Source organism: Andrographis paniculata, unplaced genomic scaffold, assembly GCF_009805555.1.
Source record: "Andrographis paniculata isolate CXL003 unplaced genomic scaffold, ASM980555v1 Contig55END, whole genome shotgun sequence".
In the NCBI taxonomy this organism is placed as follows: domain Eukaryota; kingdom Viridiplantae; phylum Streptophyta; class Magnoliopsida; order Lamiales; family Acanthaceae; genus Andrographis; species Andrographis paniculata.
The window spans coordinates 2,865,720-2,886,212 of NW_026137590.1; the positions used below are offsets into that span (position 1 = coordinate 2,865,720).

Here is a 20,493-nt window from a genome sequence, read left to right on the forward strand (position 1 = left end):
TTTTTCTGCCGCCACTGCCGTTAGAGAAGCCACCGCGGCCTCAGCCGGAGAAGTAGAAGAAGAAGAAGCCCCTCCGCCGTCGTTGTCGCCACCATCGCCGCTACCGAAGAGGAAGGAGGAGACGACGCGGTTGCTGCTACCGGCTCCACCATTGCCGTCGCCGCCGAAGAGGGAGGAGGTGGAGAAGACGCCGTTGCCGCCGTCGACCCCGCCGCCATCGCTGCTATTGCCGCCGCCGGCTCCGCTATCACCGCTAGAGAAAAAGAAAGAAAGGGAAGACGTCGTAAGGCGCCGCTAGCTCAGCCGCCACCGCCTTCGTCACCGGAGAAGATGATGGAGGAGGAGGGGAGGAGGAAAAGAAGAATTTAAGAGTAGAAGAAGAAATGAAGGAAGAGATACGGGGTTTGCGGGAAGAAGTTAGTTTGAATTTTAAGGGAAAAAAGAAGAAACAAAAGAAATTGGGGAAGAAGATGGGGAAGAACCCGGCCAGTAGATTGGATGTTAGAGTTTTGTTATAATAATAATATATTTATAATTAAAATTAAAATTATTATATTTATTTAAATTGTTTTAAATCTAAAACTAACATTCAAATTAATTAAAAAAAATAATGATTAATAATATAAAATAATAATATAATACTCACTCCGTCTACAAATTAATGTTCTATTTTTCTATTTGGGATGTCTAATAATTATTGTCTTATTTCTTTTTTTAAAAAAAATAAATTTTACTTTTTACCCTTTATTCATTTATCACTTTTAATCTCTACCTTATCGTAAAAGATAAATTTGTCAATTCATAAAGATAATTATCTAAAAAAAACCGTGCAAATATACTTTAGAATAATAAAAATGGACATGGGAGTATTATTTTGTATATTTGTATTTCAAATTTTATAATTTTTTTATATAATTATAGTAAATAATTTAAATTATTTTAGGGTAAACTATATTTTTGGTCCAAATTTATTTATATCGGTGTCAATTTTAATCTCTATATTATTAAAATAATTATTAAGAACTAAAATTAAACTAATTTAAAGAATAAGAGACTAAAATATCATTTTAAAAATAGATGGACTAAAATAGACACATTAATTAATACAAATGGACCAAAAATATATTTTACTCATATTTTTATTATTCAATACATCAATCTTTTTATAATCTATTTAATATATTTTAATTTAAAATTTAATTTAAATACATATTAAATTTATTATTTAATTATTTTTATATTGCCCAAATCAAATATTATATATACATTTTTTACACCATCTCTATATTAAAATAATTTAACGAATAAGGGACTAAAATTATCGTTTTAAAAATAGATGGATAAAAATGAACCAAAATATTATTTTACTTATTTTTTTATTATTTAATACATTAATATTTTTATAATCTATTTAATTTATTTTAATTTAAAATTTAATTTAATTAATTATTAAATTTATTATTTTAATTATTTTTATATTGCCCAAATCAATTATTATATATACATTTTTTACACAATAAATAAATTATAAACTATATCTTGCGGGAATTTGAATTATTTGATAGGTTCATAAAATTTCAAAACTTATTAAAATATATTTGAAAGTTTCGAGACTAATAAAGATTCGTAATTCTAATATTAGTTAGTGTTTGAAATTTCCGAAACTAATTTTAATTAGTTCGGAAGTGGCATAAAAAATTACAATAGCTTCGGACTTCCTGAGACTGTTCCGAGATTAGTAAGGGTTCATAATTTCCGATACTAAGAAAGGTTCATAATTTTCGCGACTAATTAAAATAGGATTGGAAGTTTTGAGACTAATTAAAATAGGTTGAAAATTTCCGAGACTGTAAACGTTTGGAATTTTCGAGAATATTTAAAATAGGTTCGGAATTTCCAAAATGAATTAAAATAAATCCAGAAGTTTCAAGACTATTAAAGGTTCGAAATTTTTCGAGACTAGGTTTGGAATTTTTTAGATTGTAAAAGTTTGAAATTTTCGATACAAATTAAAATAAGTTCGGAATTTTTAAAAACTAATAAAAGTTCAAAATTTCTGAGACTATTTAAAGTAAGTTCAAAAATTTCAAAACTATTCAATATAATAAAATATATATTTAATATAGCTTCGAAAAATTCGAAACTATTTTAAATAGTCTCGAAATTTCCGATACCAAAAAAGTTAATTGATTTTATATTTATTATATATATTTCTATAGTCTCAGAATTGATTTCGAGATAATTTTCTTAAATGAATAAAGAAAATTATGGTAGCGACTCGCAAGTAGGAAAAAATATTTGAAGGACGAAATTGCAAAATCGCACTAATTGAGTGAGTAGAAATAACAAACGAGGATCGTGGCAAAAGTTTGACAATATTTCCCACTACATATACCAATCATAATTATAAATTGTATGGCATTAAAGCATGTCAACTCGGGTGTGTGTCTTTAGAAGATATCGAAGGATTTTAACTATTTATCAAATATTTTTTCTAAAAACATAAAATCAAATATTTATTTTTTATTTTTTATATTATACTAAAAATAAATTTTACATTCAAAATATCACATCAACACCGATTTATATCACATCATATTCAAATTCAAAACTTTTACTATTCGAATCTCAACTCAAAATTAAACTCCCAAACAACCCCAAACAAACACATCCTTCAAGTAATTACAATCAAGACATACAATATACAGTATATATTTTTTTTATAACCCGAGAATATGCAATTGCGATCATTCAGTCGGTTTTGGATAAATTTCCGGCCGAACCTAATAGCCAGTAAATTATGTCCGATAAAATAAATCACATTAGACGAATCATATGTGACAGACAAAACGAGCTGAGATTTGAACCTACTCATCCCACCACCAAACCATCCGTTACGACACTAATTTTTATTTTTTATTTTATTGAAGTCGTGGTCAATATCTCAGCATTAGAGCCTCGTGTGTAATCCAAATCCACTTTAAACCCACCACATATATATATTCTATTACATAATTACGTTCCCATTCCCATTATTTTGCTTTCTAAAAAATCGAAGGGAAGGGAGGACCGGCTGTTCCGGTGAGCGGTAGCAGGAAGGGCAGCTAGCACTGCCTACTTAAAGCAGACATTGCAGCCCATTCTTCCCCACTCCCAATTTCGCTTCTATAAGATCAAGCCTTAATTAATCATGCCCTTGTGATGTGGGATTCATTTGGTGCCATATAACCCTGTCAATCTCCAAGTAAAGATATTGTAGCCATATATCGAAACAAGTTTTTCTTCATCAATGGAGGCCAAAGGCTACACGCAAGACGGGACAGTCGATCTCCACGGCCAGCCCGCGCTCGCCGCTAGGACCGGCAAGTGGAAGGCTTGTGCTTTTCTTCTCGGTATGCTTAATTTCTTTGATTATGTTCGATCTTGCTACAAACACACACCCCGTATATATTTTTTGAAAAAAAAATGGTACTTAAATAACGTATAATGAGATGTTTTGTGAGAATGAAAAATATATTATTTTTTTTTTCGAAAAATACAGATTCCAAATAGTAGAAACTGAGTTTGGTGTCAGAAAGAAACACAAACCCTTAATAATAGTAGTTTTGGTTTTTTCCACTTACATAGGGTAGAGTAGGTTTCGTTGAATTTTGATAAATGAATTGGATTTAGGTATATTTCTTTTGCCAAAAATCTTAGATTTCTACTATTTGGACTCTGTATTTTTCGAAAAAAATATATTTTTTCCTCTTACAAAACATCTCATCATACATTATTTTATTACCAAATTTAGATCAATTTTTTTTCAAACTCATCAAAAGAAACACACCCGGGAAGAGGTTGATTTTGTATATATATATATATATATATAATTAGGGTACGAGGCATTTGAAAGGATGGCATTCTATGGAATAGCTTCGAATCTAGTAGTGTACCTGACAAGCCAACTTCATGAGGACACTGTTTCATCAGTGAGGAATGTGAACAACTGGTCGGGAGCCGTGTGGATCACCCCTATTCTTGGAGCCTATCTCGCCGATTCTTACATGGGACGCTTCTGGACATTTACCATTTCCTCTTTAATTTATGTCATGGTAAGTAACTCAAATCTATTATTACTTTCTTGTTTTTTTTTTTTTTTTTTTTTTTTTTGTTTTGTTATCATTCAAATTCAGAAAAAAATATAATTTTTTCTTGCCTAAAAAAAGTAAAATTTTCTATTTTTACTTAATTTTTTTAAAATTCATGCTCAGTTAACGACAAGAAGTATCTATTATTATTATTATTATATATATATATATATAAAACAAAATGAAGACTACTCACTCAATCACCACACAAGACATGCTTCCCTAAGGGATACTTAGTTTCATATGAACTAAAGATTAGCCCTCTGTTTACAGAACACATTTTTACTCATTTGATACTATTCATTTTTCAAAAAACATCACATCAAATATTTTTTTTTCTCACAAAATATAAAAGCAAATACTAAATTTTTACTTTTTCTAAACTTCCAAATTTCGAAAAACTACAAAAACCCCTTGTCTAAACAAACCCTATATTTTTGTTGTTATGGTTTTTTTTTATTATTATTATTATTATTTGCAAATTTGTTTAAATGATGATGATCCCTTTTAGGTTGGCCATCATTAATTCTAAGAGCCATTTGTTTGGCCTGCGTTTGTTGGGGCTTACCTAGCTACCAAGAAAGGCCAATAAGATTTTTGGTTCCTGTGGGGCCCGCCCTTGTATAATTCCATGGCCAAGATAGTGGTTTTGCTAGTGCATGTGACCTGTGAACTGGTTTCACCACATGTTTGAGCTCAGTGCTACATCATGGGTTTACTATTATACATAAATATGTCTAAATATATATATATATATAGAACAACAATATGTAATTTAATCATTTTCAGTTTGATTTGGGGGCCTTGCAGCAGTTGGGGACCCTGTTTATATTTGTTCATTTTCCAAAGGATTTATGTTTCAGTCTTTCTAAATTTGTATTTTAGTTTCTAAACATATGTAATTTATTTTTTCGGAAAAAATTGCACAGAACTCCATTGTGATTTCGAAACACAGCGTAAATTCCCTTTTACTTTAAAAATTGCATAAAACCTCCTTATACTTTAAAAACATTGCATGACGCCCTTTATACTATCAAAAATATTGCATGAAACCCCTGTCATGCAAAAAAATATGGATAAAAAATCATCTTCCCATTACACAATAAATGTTTCATGGGTGGAGTTTCATCCAACGTTTTGAGTAGCATGCAATTTTTAAAGTACGAGTAATTTTACCTATTTTCTTTTTTATGTCTGCTATACAAATACAATATAAAGATTTAATTTATTCCGATTACATGGAATCAATATTGTTATCCTGTAGCTATGGAGTTTTTACCCAATATGCATTGCATGGCATTTGTTTTACTTACACATCATTACCTACAATACAACTAATAACTCAATTAGAAATAGAAAGTGCAGCTCAGTTCATGCACGAAGCTAATTTGTTACATTAATATTTAGATGTGTTTCTTTAACCACCAAACCTCAGTTTTCTATTATTTGAACTCTGTATTTTTCGAAAAAAATTACATTTTTTTTCTCTTACAAAACATCCCATCATACATTATTTTAATTCCAAACCAAATTTTTCCCAAACTCATCAAAAGAAACACACATGATTTAATTTATACTTACGTACATGCAGGGAATGGTGCTATTAACAATGGCAGTATCCATAAAATTCCTGAAGCCAAGATGCGAAAATGGAGTGTGCAGCAAGGCCACCTCGACACAGGTGGCTTTCTTCTACACATCCCTCTACATAATAGCAATTGGAGCTGGTGGTACAAAGCCCAACATCTCCACATTTGGTGCAGACCAATTCGATGACCTAAACCCTCATGAGAAAACCCTAAAAATATCCTTTTTCAATTGGTGGATGTTCAGTGCTTTCACTGGTGCACTCGTTGCTACACTCGGCCTTGTCTACATCCAAGAAAATATGGGTTGGGGTTTAGGCTATGGAATCCCTACACTTGGCCTTATAATCTCTTTGATTGTTTTCTACGCCGGCACGCCGATTTATAGGCACAAAGTGAGGAGGACAAGGCATCCTGCAGCTCATGTTTTGAGGGTTTTTGTCGCCGCCTTTGCCAATGCTAAGGCTCAGCTCCCGGAAAATCCCGACGAGCTTTATGAGTTGGATCAAGAGTATTATATTCGAACGAGAAAACGTCGTGTTCATCACACTCCCGTCTTCAGGTTAGCTCCATATATATATATATATATATCCATTGATCTTCTTCTATATATATATATATATATATATGCATGTTATCCTTTCGGGTAAATTATATAACACTCTCCTGCATTTTAGTAAAAATGCACAAAATACGTTGTGTTTTATTTATTGCGTGAAACACCTTTATGTTAATATAAAATTTGCACGAAACACCATCTTTGTACAAAATTGATGTTTAGATCTAAATAAAGACCTAAATTACGCAAGTTTTATACAAATAAAAAACCTAAAATATCTTAAATAATTTTTTTGAATAAAATAAATAAATAAATAATTGATTAATCATTCATTTTATAGTTTTTGGAGACAAAATTGTTATCTTATTTTTATAAAAATTATAAAAATAAATAATTGATCAATTATTTATTTTATTCAAAAAATTTATTTAAGATATTTTACGTTTTTTATTTATATAAAACTTACGTAATTTAGGTATTTATTTAGAATCAAACATCATTTTTGGACAAGGAATGTGTTTCATACAAATTTTACATTAACACAAGGGGTTTCACGCAATAAATAAAATAGATAGTGATTTGTGCATATTTACGAAGAGATTATTATATAATTTACACTATTTTTTTTTCTATATGGCATGCTATGATTATGTGTGAATAAATTAAGGAGGGACCATATGTAGTTTATGTCAAATGTCACCTACATATACATACTTGAAATTACCTGATGTCGAAGGTGCATTGAGAGAGAAAGAGAGAGAGAGGGACATGGTTAATTAGTTATAGGGGATGAGGGATGAGTGATGAGTAAGTACTCAGGACAGCCTTAATTAATACTCCTTTCATCTGAAAAAAAAGGTAAAAGATTATACTTTTCCGTCACACATAATTTGTTTTTTTTTTTTTTTTTCTTGCGTTCCATATAATTTGTTATTTTCTTTCTTGAAAATATGATTATACACTTTAATCACATTTTAAATTTTATAATTTTTTAATATTAATTAAACTACATAGTTATATTAATCTTAATTTATAATTATTTTTACTAATGCACTTCTTAATTAGTAAGATGATAGTGATAGGCCCGTATTACATGGGACAGAGAGAGTATTATAATATTTAAGTAAAGCAGACCGAAAATAACATAGAATTATTAAATGAAATTCATTAATGAATTATAGAAGAAAAAAAATAGATGGATAAATAGAAAAAAAAAATAGTAGTAACATGTTTTACTATATTAAAAATTAAATGTATATAATTCTATTAAATAAAATAAAATAAAATAAAATAAAATACTAACATAATTTGGTGGTGATAGTAAGACAGAACTAAACATTACTTCTTGACATGTTATTATCCTAGCTAGGCACAATAATTCATAGCCTTTTCACGTGTAATTAAGGTTAACTAATTTTAATCCACTAGGACCAATATCCACTTTATCCAACTAATATATTAACCATTTGTTATTTTCAATTTTTTTTTTTTTAAAAAAAAAAGAAAAGCCTCACAAATTGTTATATATATATATATATGTGTGTATCGTTTGGAAAGAATTGTACAATAATCCAATCGATGGTGAGAGTGTTTTGACAAGGAATCCCAAGTCAATTACAATATAGATTCTTTCGTCCTTAAAGTGTGTAAATAATTCTATATATGTAGAGGGGGACCATTCATAGTAAAGGAAAGAGACACAACTTAGGTTATCTCCACAATCATCATGGCATTCATTACTATATATATATATATATATATACACACACAGACCACATTAATTCCAAAGTGGTTCCCCTGTTGCCCTGTCTTTTATTTCCAATTAGTCCACTATAGGGTGTGTTTGTTCGGGGATTTGGATTTTGAGTTGGGATTTGAATAATAAAAATTTTGAATTTGAATAGTTGTATGATGTGATATAAATATGTATTGATGTGATATTTTGAATGTAAAATTAATTTTAAATATAATATAAAAAATAAAAAATAGGTATTTGATTTGATGTTTTTTTTTAAAAAAAAAAAAGGATGAAACAATGGAAATCTAATCCAATCTTCCAAATAAACATGTACTTTTGGCATCAAAGTAGCTAGTGCTTCATTGGTCCACGTGGACCAATTACAACTTTTCTTTCTTTTGATAATATATATATATATATAGATCATTTATTATGTGTAGTGGCGTCTGCTCAACGGCATCAATAATTATTAAATTTGGTTAATTATTGATTGCAACCGTTTTCGTGTCATAATTGGCATGTTATGTAGAGCAATTTGCTATCTTGGGACTAATCCATCCCTCCCTCAACTATGTGTGTGTTATCGAATACTTCAAAATACGATTATTAAACAAATAAATCAAGTATAATTTTTTTAACGGCAGTACAAAATAGGATTATTTTGGTGTTGATGGACCATTTCAAAATATTTTCGTCACAAATTCAAGTGAGTGTTGTCTTTTTTTTTCTTTTTCTTTTTTTTTTTTTTGGGTACGTGAGAGTTATTTAGAATCTTAATTAGTTTAATTTATTACTTTTAGGTATGTTTTATTCTCTTCCTTGAGAATGCATGGTTATAAGATATACATTTAATTAATCACCTTCAATCAATCAATGGTAGCTTTCTTTTTCTTTTTCTTGTTCTTGTTCTTGTGCATCATGATATGATCTCTCTTCGATTATAAAATATGTTGAGATATTTAAGATATTCGATTTTAGATTTAGTAGATTTATATTTAGATTTAGTTTATCAAAAAATTAGATTACTTAGATTTGAGTCTATGAACTCGTTTTGTATTGTCTCTTAGATCATCAAAATAAAGGGGTCTATAAAGGCAATAAAAACTTGATAGACTCAAATCTAAGTAATCTAATTTATGATAAGACTAAATCTAAAACTGAATATTTAAAATATCTCAACAAAATGCATAATTTCTTGATTGAATCTCTATATATATATGTATATATCATTTTAATTAATTTGAACCCATCTGTACGTGCAGGTTCTTGGACAAGGCAGCACTAGTGAAGCAACATAATAACAGCAACAACAACAATAATAATAAACCTAGTAGTAGTAGTAGTAAACAAGAAGCTTGTACCATCACTCAAGTTGAAGAGGCTAAACTAGTCCTAGGGATGGGCATGATATGGGTGGTGACCCTAATCCCCAGCACCATATGGGCCCAAATCAACACCCTATTCGTGAAGCAAGGCACCACTCTTGATCGCCACATCGGCCCCAACTTCCAAATCCCAGCAGCCTCCCTCGGAAGCTTTGTCACCCTCTCAATGCTGATCTTCGTCCCTTTATACGACCGCTACTTCGTCTCCTTCATGCACAAAAGAACCGGAAACCCTAGAGGGATCACACTTCTTCAAAGGCTCGGGGTCGGCTTCCTCATCCAAATCCTCGCCATCGCTATAGCCTACATTGTCGAAGTCCACAGGATGAATGTCATCAAGCTACACAATATCAAGACCAAAGAAGAAATAGTCCCAATGACAATCTTCTACTTGCTTCCCCAGTACATCCTTCTCGGCGTAGCTGATGTGTTCAATGCCATAGGGCTGCTGGAGTTCTTTTACGATCAGTCACCGGAGGAGATGCAGAGCATCGGGACGACTTTCTTCACCAGTGGGATTGGAGTTGGGAACTTCTTGAACAGTTTTCTGGTGACAGTGGTGGATAAGATAACAGGGCAGGGTGGGGGGAAGGGATCTTGGATTGGGAAGAATTTCAATGACTCCCATTTGGATTATTACTATGGGTTTCTGTTCATATTATCAGTAGTGAACATGGGAGTGTTTGTGTTGGCTTCCAAGAAGTATGTGTACAAAGTGGAGTCGGCTGAGGTTAAAGTTAGGTGTGTCGAAATATTGGAGGAAGGTAAAGCCATGACTGTGTCCTCTTTCGGCTTGCAGGTTTGATTTTATTTCATTTTATCAATATAAATATTGTAGTTACAAATTTTATTTCTAGGAGTTTATTGCATCATGGCCTTATAATTGGATGTTTGAATGTAGAAATTATCTTCAATATAATTGTTGTGATGGATTAGATTTAATGATCGAATAACAAACAGAAAACGTAAAGAATACACAAATTTATGTGGTTCACCAACAACGTGTTAGTTACATCCGTGGATAGAAACGGAGAACAGATTTATTCACGACGGCAACGTTAGAGATTACAGATTTCGTATCCCTAGGTGTTTTTAAAAAATCAAGAGAATACATCGGATGGGCTCAGTTCAATATAAACTTCAAAGCCCAATCATGCATACCATCAGGCTGGGGCCACTCTGTGCCCCTGAACCCCAGACAAGGGGGACTTCGCCATCCTTGACCCCCCGACTTGCTGGCCGGTCAGCGAGACCCTCGTGAAATTCAGTGAAGTGATAAACTAGATTTAAGATATATTAACAATAATCATTTTAAAACATGTAAATTTTTTCAGGTGTGTTTCTTTTGGGTGAGTTTGGAAAACTTTAGTTCAAGTTTGGCATTTAATTTTGAGGAGATATTTTGTATAAGAAAAAAAATTTTTTTTTTTTTTGGAGAGATCGTATAGCCTAGTTAGTAAATTTAAAAAATTTTGAGTAAGGAACTACACGCTCAGTAGCTAGCTAGTATATCTTTTGGGGATCAGATATATTATTACTAATATATGCCGATGGTAGGGTTTTGACACCTGAATTACCTATTTTGCCCTTGTCCAAATTTCCTTTCAACCACCCAGTAATTCCTCCTACATTGACACGTGTTTGAATTACCTATTTTGCCCATGTCCAAATTTTCTTTCAACCACCCACTAATTCCTGCTCCATTGACATGTATTTTAACTGTTTCACCAACCGCCCAATCAAGCGAGCACCATCCAGTCCCTTCAAACGATTCATTGGTCGCCCAATCAATCAAGCGACCACCATCCAATCCCTTCAAATGATTCATTGGTCGCCCAATCACGCGACCACCATCCAGTCCCTTCAAACGATTCATTGGTCGCCCAATTAATCAAGCGACCACCATCCAGTCCCTTCAAACGTTTCATTGGTAAGCAACCAATTGACCGCCCAATCAAGCGACTACAATCCAGTCCCTTCAAACGGCTGAACACCCGTCCGTCCAAACGACCGACCAATCAGTCGACCAAATGATTCATTTAATAGCTCCATTAAGCGACCAACCGACCGACCTTTCAAACGACTGAAACATCGTCTGCCCAAACGACCGACCATTCATTCACATGATTAAAAGGTCGCCTAATCAAGCGACCGATTACCTGGCTTTCCTTCAAATGAGCCTTTAGAAGCCCACTTCCTTTTTGATCGACCTCCGTATCGGTCTTCTTATCTTTATTCCCCCGACTTCCTTTTGTCCGACCTCCGTATCGGTCGTCTCATCTTTCTTCGTCCAATTTTCTTTTGCCCGATTCCGTATCGGCCCTCATCTTTCTTCGCTCGTCTTCCTTTTAACCAACCTCCGTATCGGGCATCTCATCTTAATCACAGGTTTCTCCATAAAAAAAAACCCATTTCTTAATAACATTTGGGCCATTTGGCTTATATTCAGACCCATTTAGGATCTCACTGCCATTAACAGGCCCATTGACCGTCTGGACGAATGGTTGTTCAGCCGTTTGAAGGGACCGGATGGTGGTCGCTTGATTGATTGGGTGACCAATGAATCATTTGAAGGGACTTGATGGTGGTTGCTTGATTGGGCGACCAATTAATCGTCTGAACGAATAAATGGTTGTTCAGCCGATTGAAGAGACTAGATGGTGGTCGCTTGATTGGGCGACCAATGAATCATCTGGACGAATGGTTGTTCAGCCGATTGAAGGGACCAGATAGTGGTCGTTTGATTGGGCGACCAATGAGTCATTTGGTCTAGCGACCAGTTAGTATCTCAGGCATTTTATTTTATCAAATTCGAAGATAATTTTTTATTTCGGATTTTACTTTTTATTGTTGAAAATCGGCTTCAACATTTACATTTAAAAAAAATTAAAGTTTTTAAAATTGGTTGGTTGCACAGTTATAAAAAAAATATTAATATAATTCATTCTCTTTATTTTTCTTTTTTTTTTTCAATCCCACCAATAGGGTGGGTCACTTTCTTTATATTTCAAAATATATATTCATATTATTTATTTATTTAAAGTTATATATTCATATTCATATAATATAGTAATTTTAAAAATTTTATTAAAAATTTGAAATATATTAATAAATAAATTTCAAATTATATTTTATTATACTTTTTTTAAAAAATTTTCCTGTATTATTTAAAAAATAATTGTCTACAAAATGATATATATTTCAAATTTGAATATGAATATATAAATTTAAATAAATAAAAAATATAAATATAGATATTTTGAAATAAAAATGAAGTGGTTGAGGGAATTGGTGGTCGCTCAATCAATCAAGCGACCACCATCCAGTCCCTTCAAACGATTCATTGGTCATCCAATCAAACGACCACCATTCAGTCCCTTCAAACGGCTGAATAACTATCCGTCCAGACGATTCGTTGGTCGCCCAACCGAGCGACCACGATCCGGTCCCTTCAAACGGCCGAAAAACCATTCGTCTAGACGATTCATTGGTCGCCCAATCAAGCGACCACCATGCAGTCCCTTCAAGCGACTGAACTACTGTTTGACCAAGTGACCGCCCAATCGATCAGGCGATTGACAGGTTGCTTAATTAAGCGACCAATTAATAGACCTTTCTTTCAAGTGGGCCCCTATAGAAGCCCACTTTCCTCTTGCCCGACCTCCGTATCGGTTCTCTCATCTTTCTTCGCTCGACCTCCTTTTCACCGACCTCCGTATCGAATGTCTCATCTCTCTTCCCCCGACTTCCTTTTGTCGGACCTCCGTGTCTTTCATCTTATCTTTCTTCGTCCGACCTTATCTTGTCCAACCTCCGTGTCTGCCCTCTCATCTTTCTCTTTCCCCAACTTTCTTTTGTTCGAACTCCGTGTTTGTCATTTTATCTTTCTTCGCCCGACCTTATCTTGTCCGACCTCCGTGTCTGCCCTCTCATCTTTCTCTTCCCTCGACTTCCTTTTGTCCGACCAACGTGTTTACCATTTTATCTTTCTTCGTCCGACCTCCGTGTCTCCCCTCTCATCTTTCTTCGCCCGACCTCCTTTTGTCCGACCTCTGTATTCACCGATCTCCTAATCATAGGTTTATCCCGAAAAACCCATTTCTTAATAACACTTGGGCCGTTTGGCGTGTATTCAGACCCATTTAAATGGATCGAGATTTTTCATTACTCCGTCTTTTTTTCTATCACGTATATTCACATCGAATATACAACTACACTGTCTTTTCTTCCATACAAACACTTCGATTTTGGATATACAACCTCATTATATTATATCGCACTCGCGCAGCATAGCGCGCTGCGGGTACTAGTATATATATAGTGGTGAATCTATAATTTTGAATTTGACGGGTTGATAATTTATATAATTAAGTTAAATTAAAAATAATAAAGTACAATAACAAAAATTTAAATTAAAAAGTATGGAACTTTAAATTAATAATCACTAATATATCAAAATAGCTACAACTATTCACGAGAAGATCTCGTGTTTCGGTATCGATTGACAATATCATCGATACTAACTTTCGTAAACATATCTCTTTCTAGAAAATTAACTAAATAATCATTCAATAATTGATCTTTCATGCTATTCCGTAATTTTTTTTTATGATAGTTATCGCTAAAAATGATCTTTCCACCGTTGCAATTGCTACAGGAGAAAACAACACTAATTTCAGTAGCAAGTAGACCTTTGAATGTGTTTCATTCTTCTTTGTCTCAACAAGTTTCGCAAAAAGTTCATTTAGATCCTTCAAATCTCAAAATCTCATCACATTGAATATTAGTAATAAAATTACCCAATGAAATACTAAAAAACTATCAATTTTGCTTCTAAAAATTCTGTAGGAGAAAATTCTGCAAGCCGTCCCAATCTCCTTTTATCAAAAGCAAAAAATCTACACATCAGTAATTTTTTACTTACCTCATTGAATCTATTTTCAAGTTCTTGCAATTGTAAATCGATTGCACTCAAAATACTTCAACTTGAAAATGGAGACTTGTCACTTGTGGAGACTTATTTCCACGATAACATCTCCTTCCCATAACAACATATTATTCCTTCGTATCAAGAATCTTCACCTCATGCTTACCCATATATGATGAACTTTTTCTATAAAATTGTCTCATTCATTCTCTCTCAAATCTTGAAGGTTCTTCTTAGTTATATCAATAATGGACATCGCATTTACAATGTCTTGTTCTTTTTTCTGCAATGCCAAATTTAGTTCATTTGTAATTCCAAATATTGACAGCATCAAGCGCGCCACGAAACTGAAATCAAACGATAACACATATAAGTGACTCAGTTTTATTCTTGTCTTTCATGTCAGAAACTTCTCCAATTGCATCAAGTGATTTAGGAATCGAAGGAAACAAATGAATCACATTTTACAATTGCTTTAAAATATGATCCCCAATGAGTATCTTTAAGCCTACTTAATCCAAATTCTTGATTTAAACTTGTTGCTGATTCAATTTCCCCCAAAGACATTGCACAATTTCAGGTTGTTTATCTCGAAGATTTTTTTATTTTTTTTTTGGTAAACCTTCTACAATATTCAACAAAGGTGTAAGAATATCATTCAATAACCAAGTAACATCTCTTAAGTGTTAATCTTAAATCAATAATACAGAACAATTTTCAAATAAATGGCCCGGCCGGCAGCTACACCTATAGAGTGTGTTTTTTTAGGAAGATTTTGGGAATTTTGAATTTTTGAATTTGGATTTTATTTGAGTTTTAAAATTAATTTGAATAATATTTGAGTTTTAAGATGAATACGTAGGTTTGGTTTGGATTTTTAAAATTTTGATATGTATTAATTTGATGGTAATAAATATAATAATATAAATATATATTACATTTAATTTTTAAAATTATTAATTGTACGATTTGATTATAAATTTATATTATATCTAAAGATATATTTATTTATTTGTATTATAAAAAAATTTCTTTACAAAATGACACATATTATAATTATCAAAATATTATAATTATCAAATAATTGATAGCGTCGAAATTCGAACAAATAATCTTACTCACAGCATTGTATCATTATTCCTTAAGAACTCATTGGAAAGTAATTTTGACATAGATTGTTGTGTTGTCTACATCTTACCTCTCTCTCTTTGCAAGAGAATCTTACATACAGCAATAGCACTGTCACTCATTCACCACACCCCTCTACCAACCTGCCTGCATCAAAGCCTATAAACACAGACCACAAGGTCTAAACAATTCATAAACGGCCCAGAACCATAGGACCCAAAACAGACCGGGCCCATCTGGAGAAATCCAGGCCATTCGCCACCTGGCCGGCCCAAAAATAGATCAAAGCCCACTCACCACACCTTAGCCCAATAAGGACAAATTAACCTCAATCCCATCCCATCGAACCCAATTTAACAAAACCCACCCAACCTGTATGTAAGAATGGCATGAGATCATAGGTTCAAACCCATATTTTCAGATCTATCTACCACACACATGGTTCACTTAGTATGACTTATTTATCAAACCTAATTTGCAGGCTATTAGATTTGATCGAAAGTTTATCAAATGCGCATTTCGGGTAGTGACTATGAATTCCTACGCTGTAACAAAAAAAAAAACGCAACCCAACTTAAAATAATTAACGTAAATAATTAACTTAAAATTCATACTCACATTTAAAAAGAAAAGTTGATCATCAACCCAACCCAGCCCAGCCCAGCCCAACTCAATCTGCAGTTTGCTTTGGACAAAATACAAACAAACCAAAATTTCACCGTAGTAGTTTAAAACTGCAGCTAGATTGGGAGATGAGAACCCAACAGACCTCACCTCCATGCCCTAGATCTTCAATCATCGTCCATAACATGAGAAACCAAGTAATATACTAGTATAAGAGAAAGAGCAATTAGACTTCGAGCAAATAAAGACAAACCAATCTGCATGAGTGACAGCCGACCCGACCCGACCCGCCAGAAGTTTGAGCGACAGAATATGTATAAAACCTCAGCCGACAGAGGTCCCAGGCCGTGAAATTTAACAATACCTGATACCTATCCGCCATGTCACTCCAAAAAAATACCAATAAAATATAAATCATATAAAAGCAATCGACAAATACGCAGGCAAACCACAATCTGCCTCCCGGCTCTGCATCACATCGATTCAACCCCGACAACCATTTACAGCGAAGGAGACACTCACAAGTTGTGACACTCTGGTCAGCAAGTCAAGCAAAGCTGCGCGAATCGGGGATAAAACTGGCCTAAAAAATAGCAGTCCTTCCAGCGTGCACACCTTGGAGATTCCGAAAAACAACGTGCATTTGACATAAGTACTCTATTCAATCCATTTAAATTTATTTAATTACTATTCAAATATCGGATAACCTGGCACCCGCACATTCACGGAAGTTACACAAATATATATAACAACAGGGCTGTTTGTGTGACACAGTTAAGTGCACTTTGCAGCATACAGGCGCCAATTACAGCGATGTTCGGGTTTTGTTACACATCTACCTTCTAAAACAATTCGCCTAACAACTTCAAGAATCCTTAATCATTGTTTAAATCAATAGAGCTGCTAAGAGGTGCTTACAATGTAATAATGGTGACAAATTCGGGTTTGCGGTTATATCACCAGGGCCGCCCTTTGCCTCCAATTCGACGTGCCAGCTCAAAATCCTTCTTCACTGAACAAATGGATAAAACAGAAACAAACCAATTTAATAAATGAGAAGAGGTAGGTTAAACAAGATACATGAAGAGCTGGTGTGAATTTTAATTATAATTATCTTGGGGAAAACAAGAATTTGTGCATTTCCCATCAATCAGGTAACTACTTGTGAGGTTCAAAGATGAATTGTAGATGGAGTGACAAATGATTCTGTGATTTTGTGGACGAACTAATATGACAGAATCACAAACTGCCGCTGAATGCAAGAATTGATAGAGTGACTGCTACAAAATTATCAATCTCTGAATCTATCAAAGTTTTTAAATTATATGAATTGATGAGGTATGATGATGGCTGACTAGAGGTAACATGGTGAACAACTTACTAACGGTCACCCGCTTTGCATGAACCGCACATAGCACTGCCTCTTCAAACAACTGAACTATGTAATCCTCAGCAGCCTAGAACAGTAGTTGAAATGGACAGCATGGAGGTGTTAGAACAATAGAACTATATTCATTTTGGAATGGAAGAATTCAATATTGTGTGAAAAGATATTCTAGGAACTCAAAAATACAAATGATTCAGAACTTAAAAATTAATATAGTAATAAAAATTCATAGCACATTTTCTTTATGCAGCAGCAGACTGGCATGATGCCAATGAAAAAATGGATTTTGAGTCAAGTTTGAGTAGGTATCCGAGCATATAGAAGCTGGGAAAAGCCGATGCAACAAGAATGGTCATAGATGGAACAATATACAAAAAATTTTATTACTTCATAAAGTTTCAAACGGTAGTTGTTGCTAGAAATTTAAGAAACAAACAAATATACTGTTCCAAGATCTGCATACCTCCTGAAGTACAACCAAAGCTTCTGCTTGCCATCGTCCGATGCTTGGAGCAAATGAGAAGCTAATCTCTTTAACCTGCCATTCAACTTAGTATTTATTGTTGCATTAAAATAAAGCTAAGTACAGATTGTTGGAGAGAAAATATTGAAATATTTTTCAATAAAAGCTTAACAATGAAAATGTATTTAGAGTAAAATTAGCCCTCCCAAATCAAACTAAAGCCCCTAATCAAATACACCAAATATAGCCACATCAAAATAATTTCTTATATAAATATTTTTTTTTAAAAAAAAAAGAAAGAAAGAAAAAAAAAAAGCCTAATTATCCGAGCATTACCCTCTGTGTAGTCATATTCACAACACCATATATTTTGCACCTCAAATGATACAACATAGTCACATGCTACTCTAATCAGCTCAGTTGTTTTAGTACCAGAAAAGACTTGCAGTAAAAATGCTAAATAATTTTCGTTTAAGTTTCATAAGCCAAGATAGGGAAATCAAACATTACGCAATATCAGCATCTATGCATTGTCATACTTTTGGCCAAACCCTCTGATAGTACATAATCTCTCCACCAACAAGTGCAGGTATCTTTTCCAATCACTTCTCATTCCCATTGTGGGAAATTTTCATTGATTTGCTTCACCCCGACACACGTTACATGCTTTAGGTATGTCATTGATAAATCACTCCCATTTCTAGTCGACAAATTCCTTATAGTCCAAATGTTAGCAAGTTATACATTCATATGCTTCAACCAAATATGTTCCCGAAAGAGAACTATTTTGTGAAGCCACAAAGTTAGGGATACAAAAAGTTTCACCACAGCAAAAAGGTGAATCACTTCGTATGAATTTTATAGTTCCAGAACAATTCAAGTTCAGTCACCAACTGGTAAGTTATGAGCACCAATGACCGGCTATTTAAACAAATACCGAAACATAAAAACCCCTCCAATCAATCTTAAACATACATTCACACAAAATAGGCATGTTATATTCACACATCATTTAAAATCTGCACAACATGATTATGTTAGGATGATATGCTGGTGTGAGAACATACCACTCTAATAAAGGGAGCGGCAGGAATTAGAAGGTTCCAAGACTTCTGATATTTCCTAATCTCACGTAAAGCCACTGTCCCAGGCCGATTCCGACGCTTTGTCTTACCTTGCCCCTCCCCCCTATCTGACAAAGTACATATTTAACATCACCCAATCAATCAAATTTCGTTGAATTACACTGCAATCACTAGTAATACTATTAGGAGACACACCAGACAAGTCAAAAATGATTATTCGTTTGGTTGGATGAATTTGAATTGAATAGAATTAAATCTACAACTTATGCTTCTTGTTTTAGTCTTTTTAAGGATTTAACATTCATTAATGTAAAAAGGAATTTGAAACTTGTTTCTCCTGACCTCTGAAGTTTGAGATCTTATTTATCAATAAGAGATTACATTTTATATATTCTAAAGCTAAAACCCTCAACAATTTTTTCATTTCAATTTATTTCAATTGCTTTCCACAAACCTAACTAAACTCAAATAACAAGTTTAGATTTCCATGAAACTTGACCCAAGCAAGCAATGGTGTTAAACTTCTATGCGTTTTACTTTCGGGGTAACTCATTTTGTATACATCTAACCAAAGTGCCTAAAAATAATTAAATCTAAAGTAAACTCACTTGGTGTAGCAGCAGCACCACCGGAGAGACTTCTTCTCCTTGCCGACGACTGCCAAACAAATTCAAAAGCTTTGCATTTCAAGAACATTTCGACAAACAGTGAAATTTCACAACAAAATGAAACAAAGAAATAAAGTCCAGCTATAATTAGTTACCACAGGAGTTGAAGATGAAGGTCCGGCTCCTGTACGCATCACACAACAAGATCAAACAAAAAATTAGGGTTCCGCCAAAGAGACATTGAAGAACAATTTCAAACATCAGGACGAAGCTCACCGGTGGATTTTCTGCGAGAACCTTTCTGCGCCCGTTGTTTCACTCTCGCCATGAATGTTCTTTTTTTCCCGTTGCGCACAGAGAGAGAAAGGAAGAGGTGAAAAGTTCCCGCTCGGGTTTTATTTGACTTTTTTGGATTTCTGATTAAACCAGAGAACAGACTTGCCCATTCGGTTTCGAACCGACGGTTCGAACCGCCGGTTCTCCGGTTTTCGAACCGTCGGTTACGGTTCAAACCGAAACCGCGGCCAAACCGAACCGAAACCGTCATTCTGACGGTTCGGTTTCGGCTTGTGATTTTTTCGAACCGTGAACCGCCGGTTCAAACCTCCGGTTTACGGTTTGAACCGGCGGTTTACCTTTTTTTTAAAAAAAAAAAAAAAAAATCTCTCCTGCGCAGGCGCAGAGCCGCAGAAGAAGAAGAGGAGGAGAAGGAGGGAGAAGGAAAGGAGGAGGAGAAGAAGAAGAGAAAAAAGAGGAGAGGAGGAAAGAAGTAGGAGAAGAAGAAAGAGAAAACCTACCCGTGCGGCGGCGGCTGTAGTTGTGATGTGTAAATATTGATTAGGTTAAAATTTAAAATTATGTGTATTGTATAAT

General features: G+C 33.7%; 2 protein-coding genes across 3 annotated transcripts; one reads left to right on the top strand and one right to left on the bottom strand.

Annotated features, from left to right (window-relative positions):
- Positions 1-3,047: 3,047 nt before the first annotated feature.
- LOC127256525 (protein NRT1/ PTR FAMILY 5.1) lies at positions 3,048-10,340 on the top strand. Its single transcript, XM_051282576.1, has 4 exons — positions 3,048-3,392; positions 3,877-4,094; positions 5,722-6,278; positions 9,276-10,340. Exons 1-4 carry the CDS (start codon positions 3,290-3,292, stop codon positions 10,201-10,203), a joined length of 1,806 nt encoding a protein of 601 aa, XP_051138533.1. The 5' UTR covers positions 3,048-3,289; the 3' UTR covers positions 10,204-10,340.
- Positions 10,341-16,752: 6,412 nt separating this feature from the next.
- On the bottom strand, positions 16,753-20,248 carry LOC127256380 (histone H3-like centromeric protein CENH3). 2 transcript variants are annotated; one of them, XR_007839844.1, is made up of 7 exons: positions 19,897-20,248; positions 19,776-19,804; positions 19,621-19,669; positions 18,995-19,119; positions 17,928-18,013; positions 17,459-17,534; positions 16,753-17,089 (listed from the first exon to the last, which is right to left on the bottom strand). XR_007839844.1 is itself a non-coding variant. In XM_051282357.1 (7 exons), the coding sequence occupies exons 1-7, from the start codon at positions 20,165-20,167 to the stop codon at positions 17,034-17,036; spliced, it is 681 nt and encodes a 226-aa protein (XP_051138314.1). In that variant the 5' UTR covers positions 20,168-20,238; the 3' UTR covers positions 16,757-17,033. The 2 variants fall into 2 exon arrangements, 1 of the variants encoding a protein (XP_051138314.1); XM_051282357.1 differs by having other exon boundaries at positions 16,757-17,089; positions 17,928-18,002; positions 19,897-20,238.
- Positions 20,249-20,493: the final 245 nt, after the last annotated feature.

What these genes read in the sequence shown, in the direction of transcription:
- LOC127256380 (XM_051282357.1), bottom strand. Translation starts at nt 20,167, where the DNA reads ATGACGGTTTCGGTTCGGTTTGGCCGCGGTTTCGGTTTGAACCGTAAC. An exon ending in TTCTCGCAGAAAATCCACCG is followed by an intron (nt 19,805 to 19,896) that starts GTGAGCTTCGTC and finishes TGATGCGTACAG; the next exon opens with GAGCCGGACCTTCATCTTCA. An exon ending in CTTCATCTTCAACTCCTGTG is followed by an intron (nt 19,670 to 19,775) that starts GTAACTAATTAT and finishes TTTGTTTGGCAG; the next exon opens with TCGTCGGCAAGGAGAAGAAG.
- LOC127256525 (XM_051282576.1), top strand. Translation starts at nt 3,290, where the DNA reads ATGGAGGCCAAAGGCTACACGCAAGACGGGACAGTCGATCTCCACGGC. An exon ending in GGCTTGTGCTTTTCTTCTCG is followed by an intron (nt 3,393 to 3,876) that starts GTATGCTTAATT and finishes ATATATAATTAG; the next exon opens with GGTACGAGGCATTTGAAAGG. An exon ending in CATCACACTCCCGTCTTCAG is followed by an intron (nt 6,279 to 9,275) that starts GTTAGCTCCATA and finishes CTGTACGTGCAG; the next exon opens with GTTCTTGGACAAGGCAGCAC.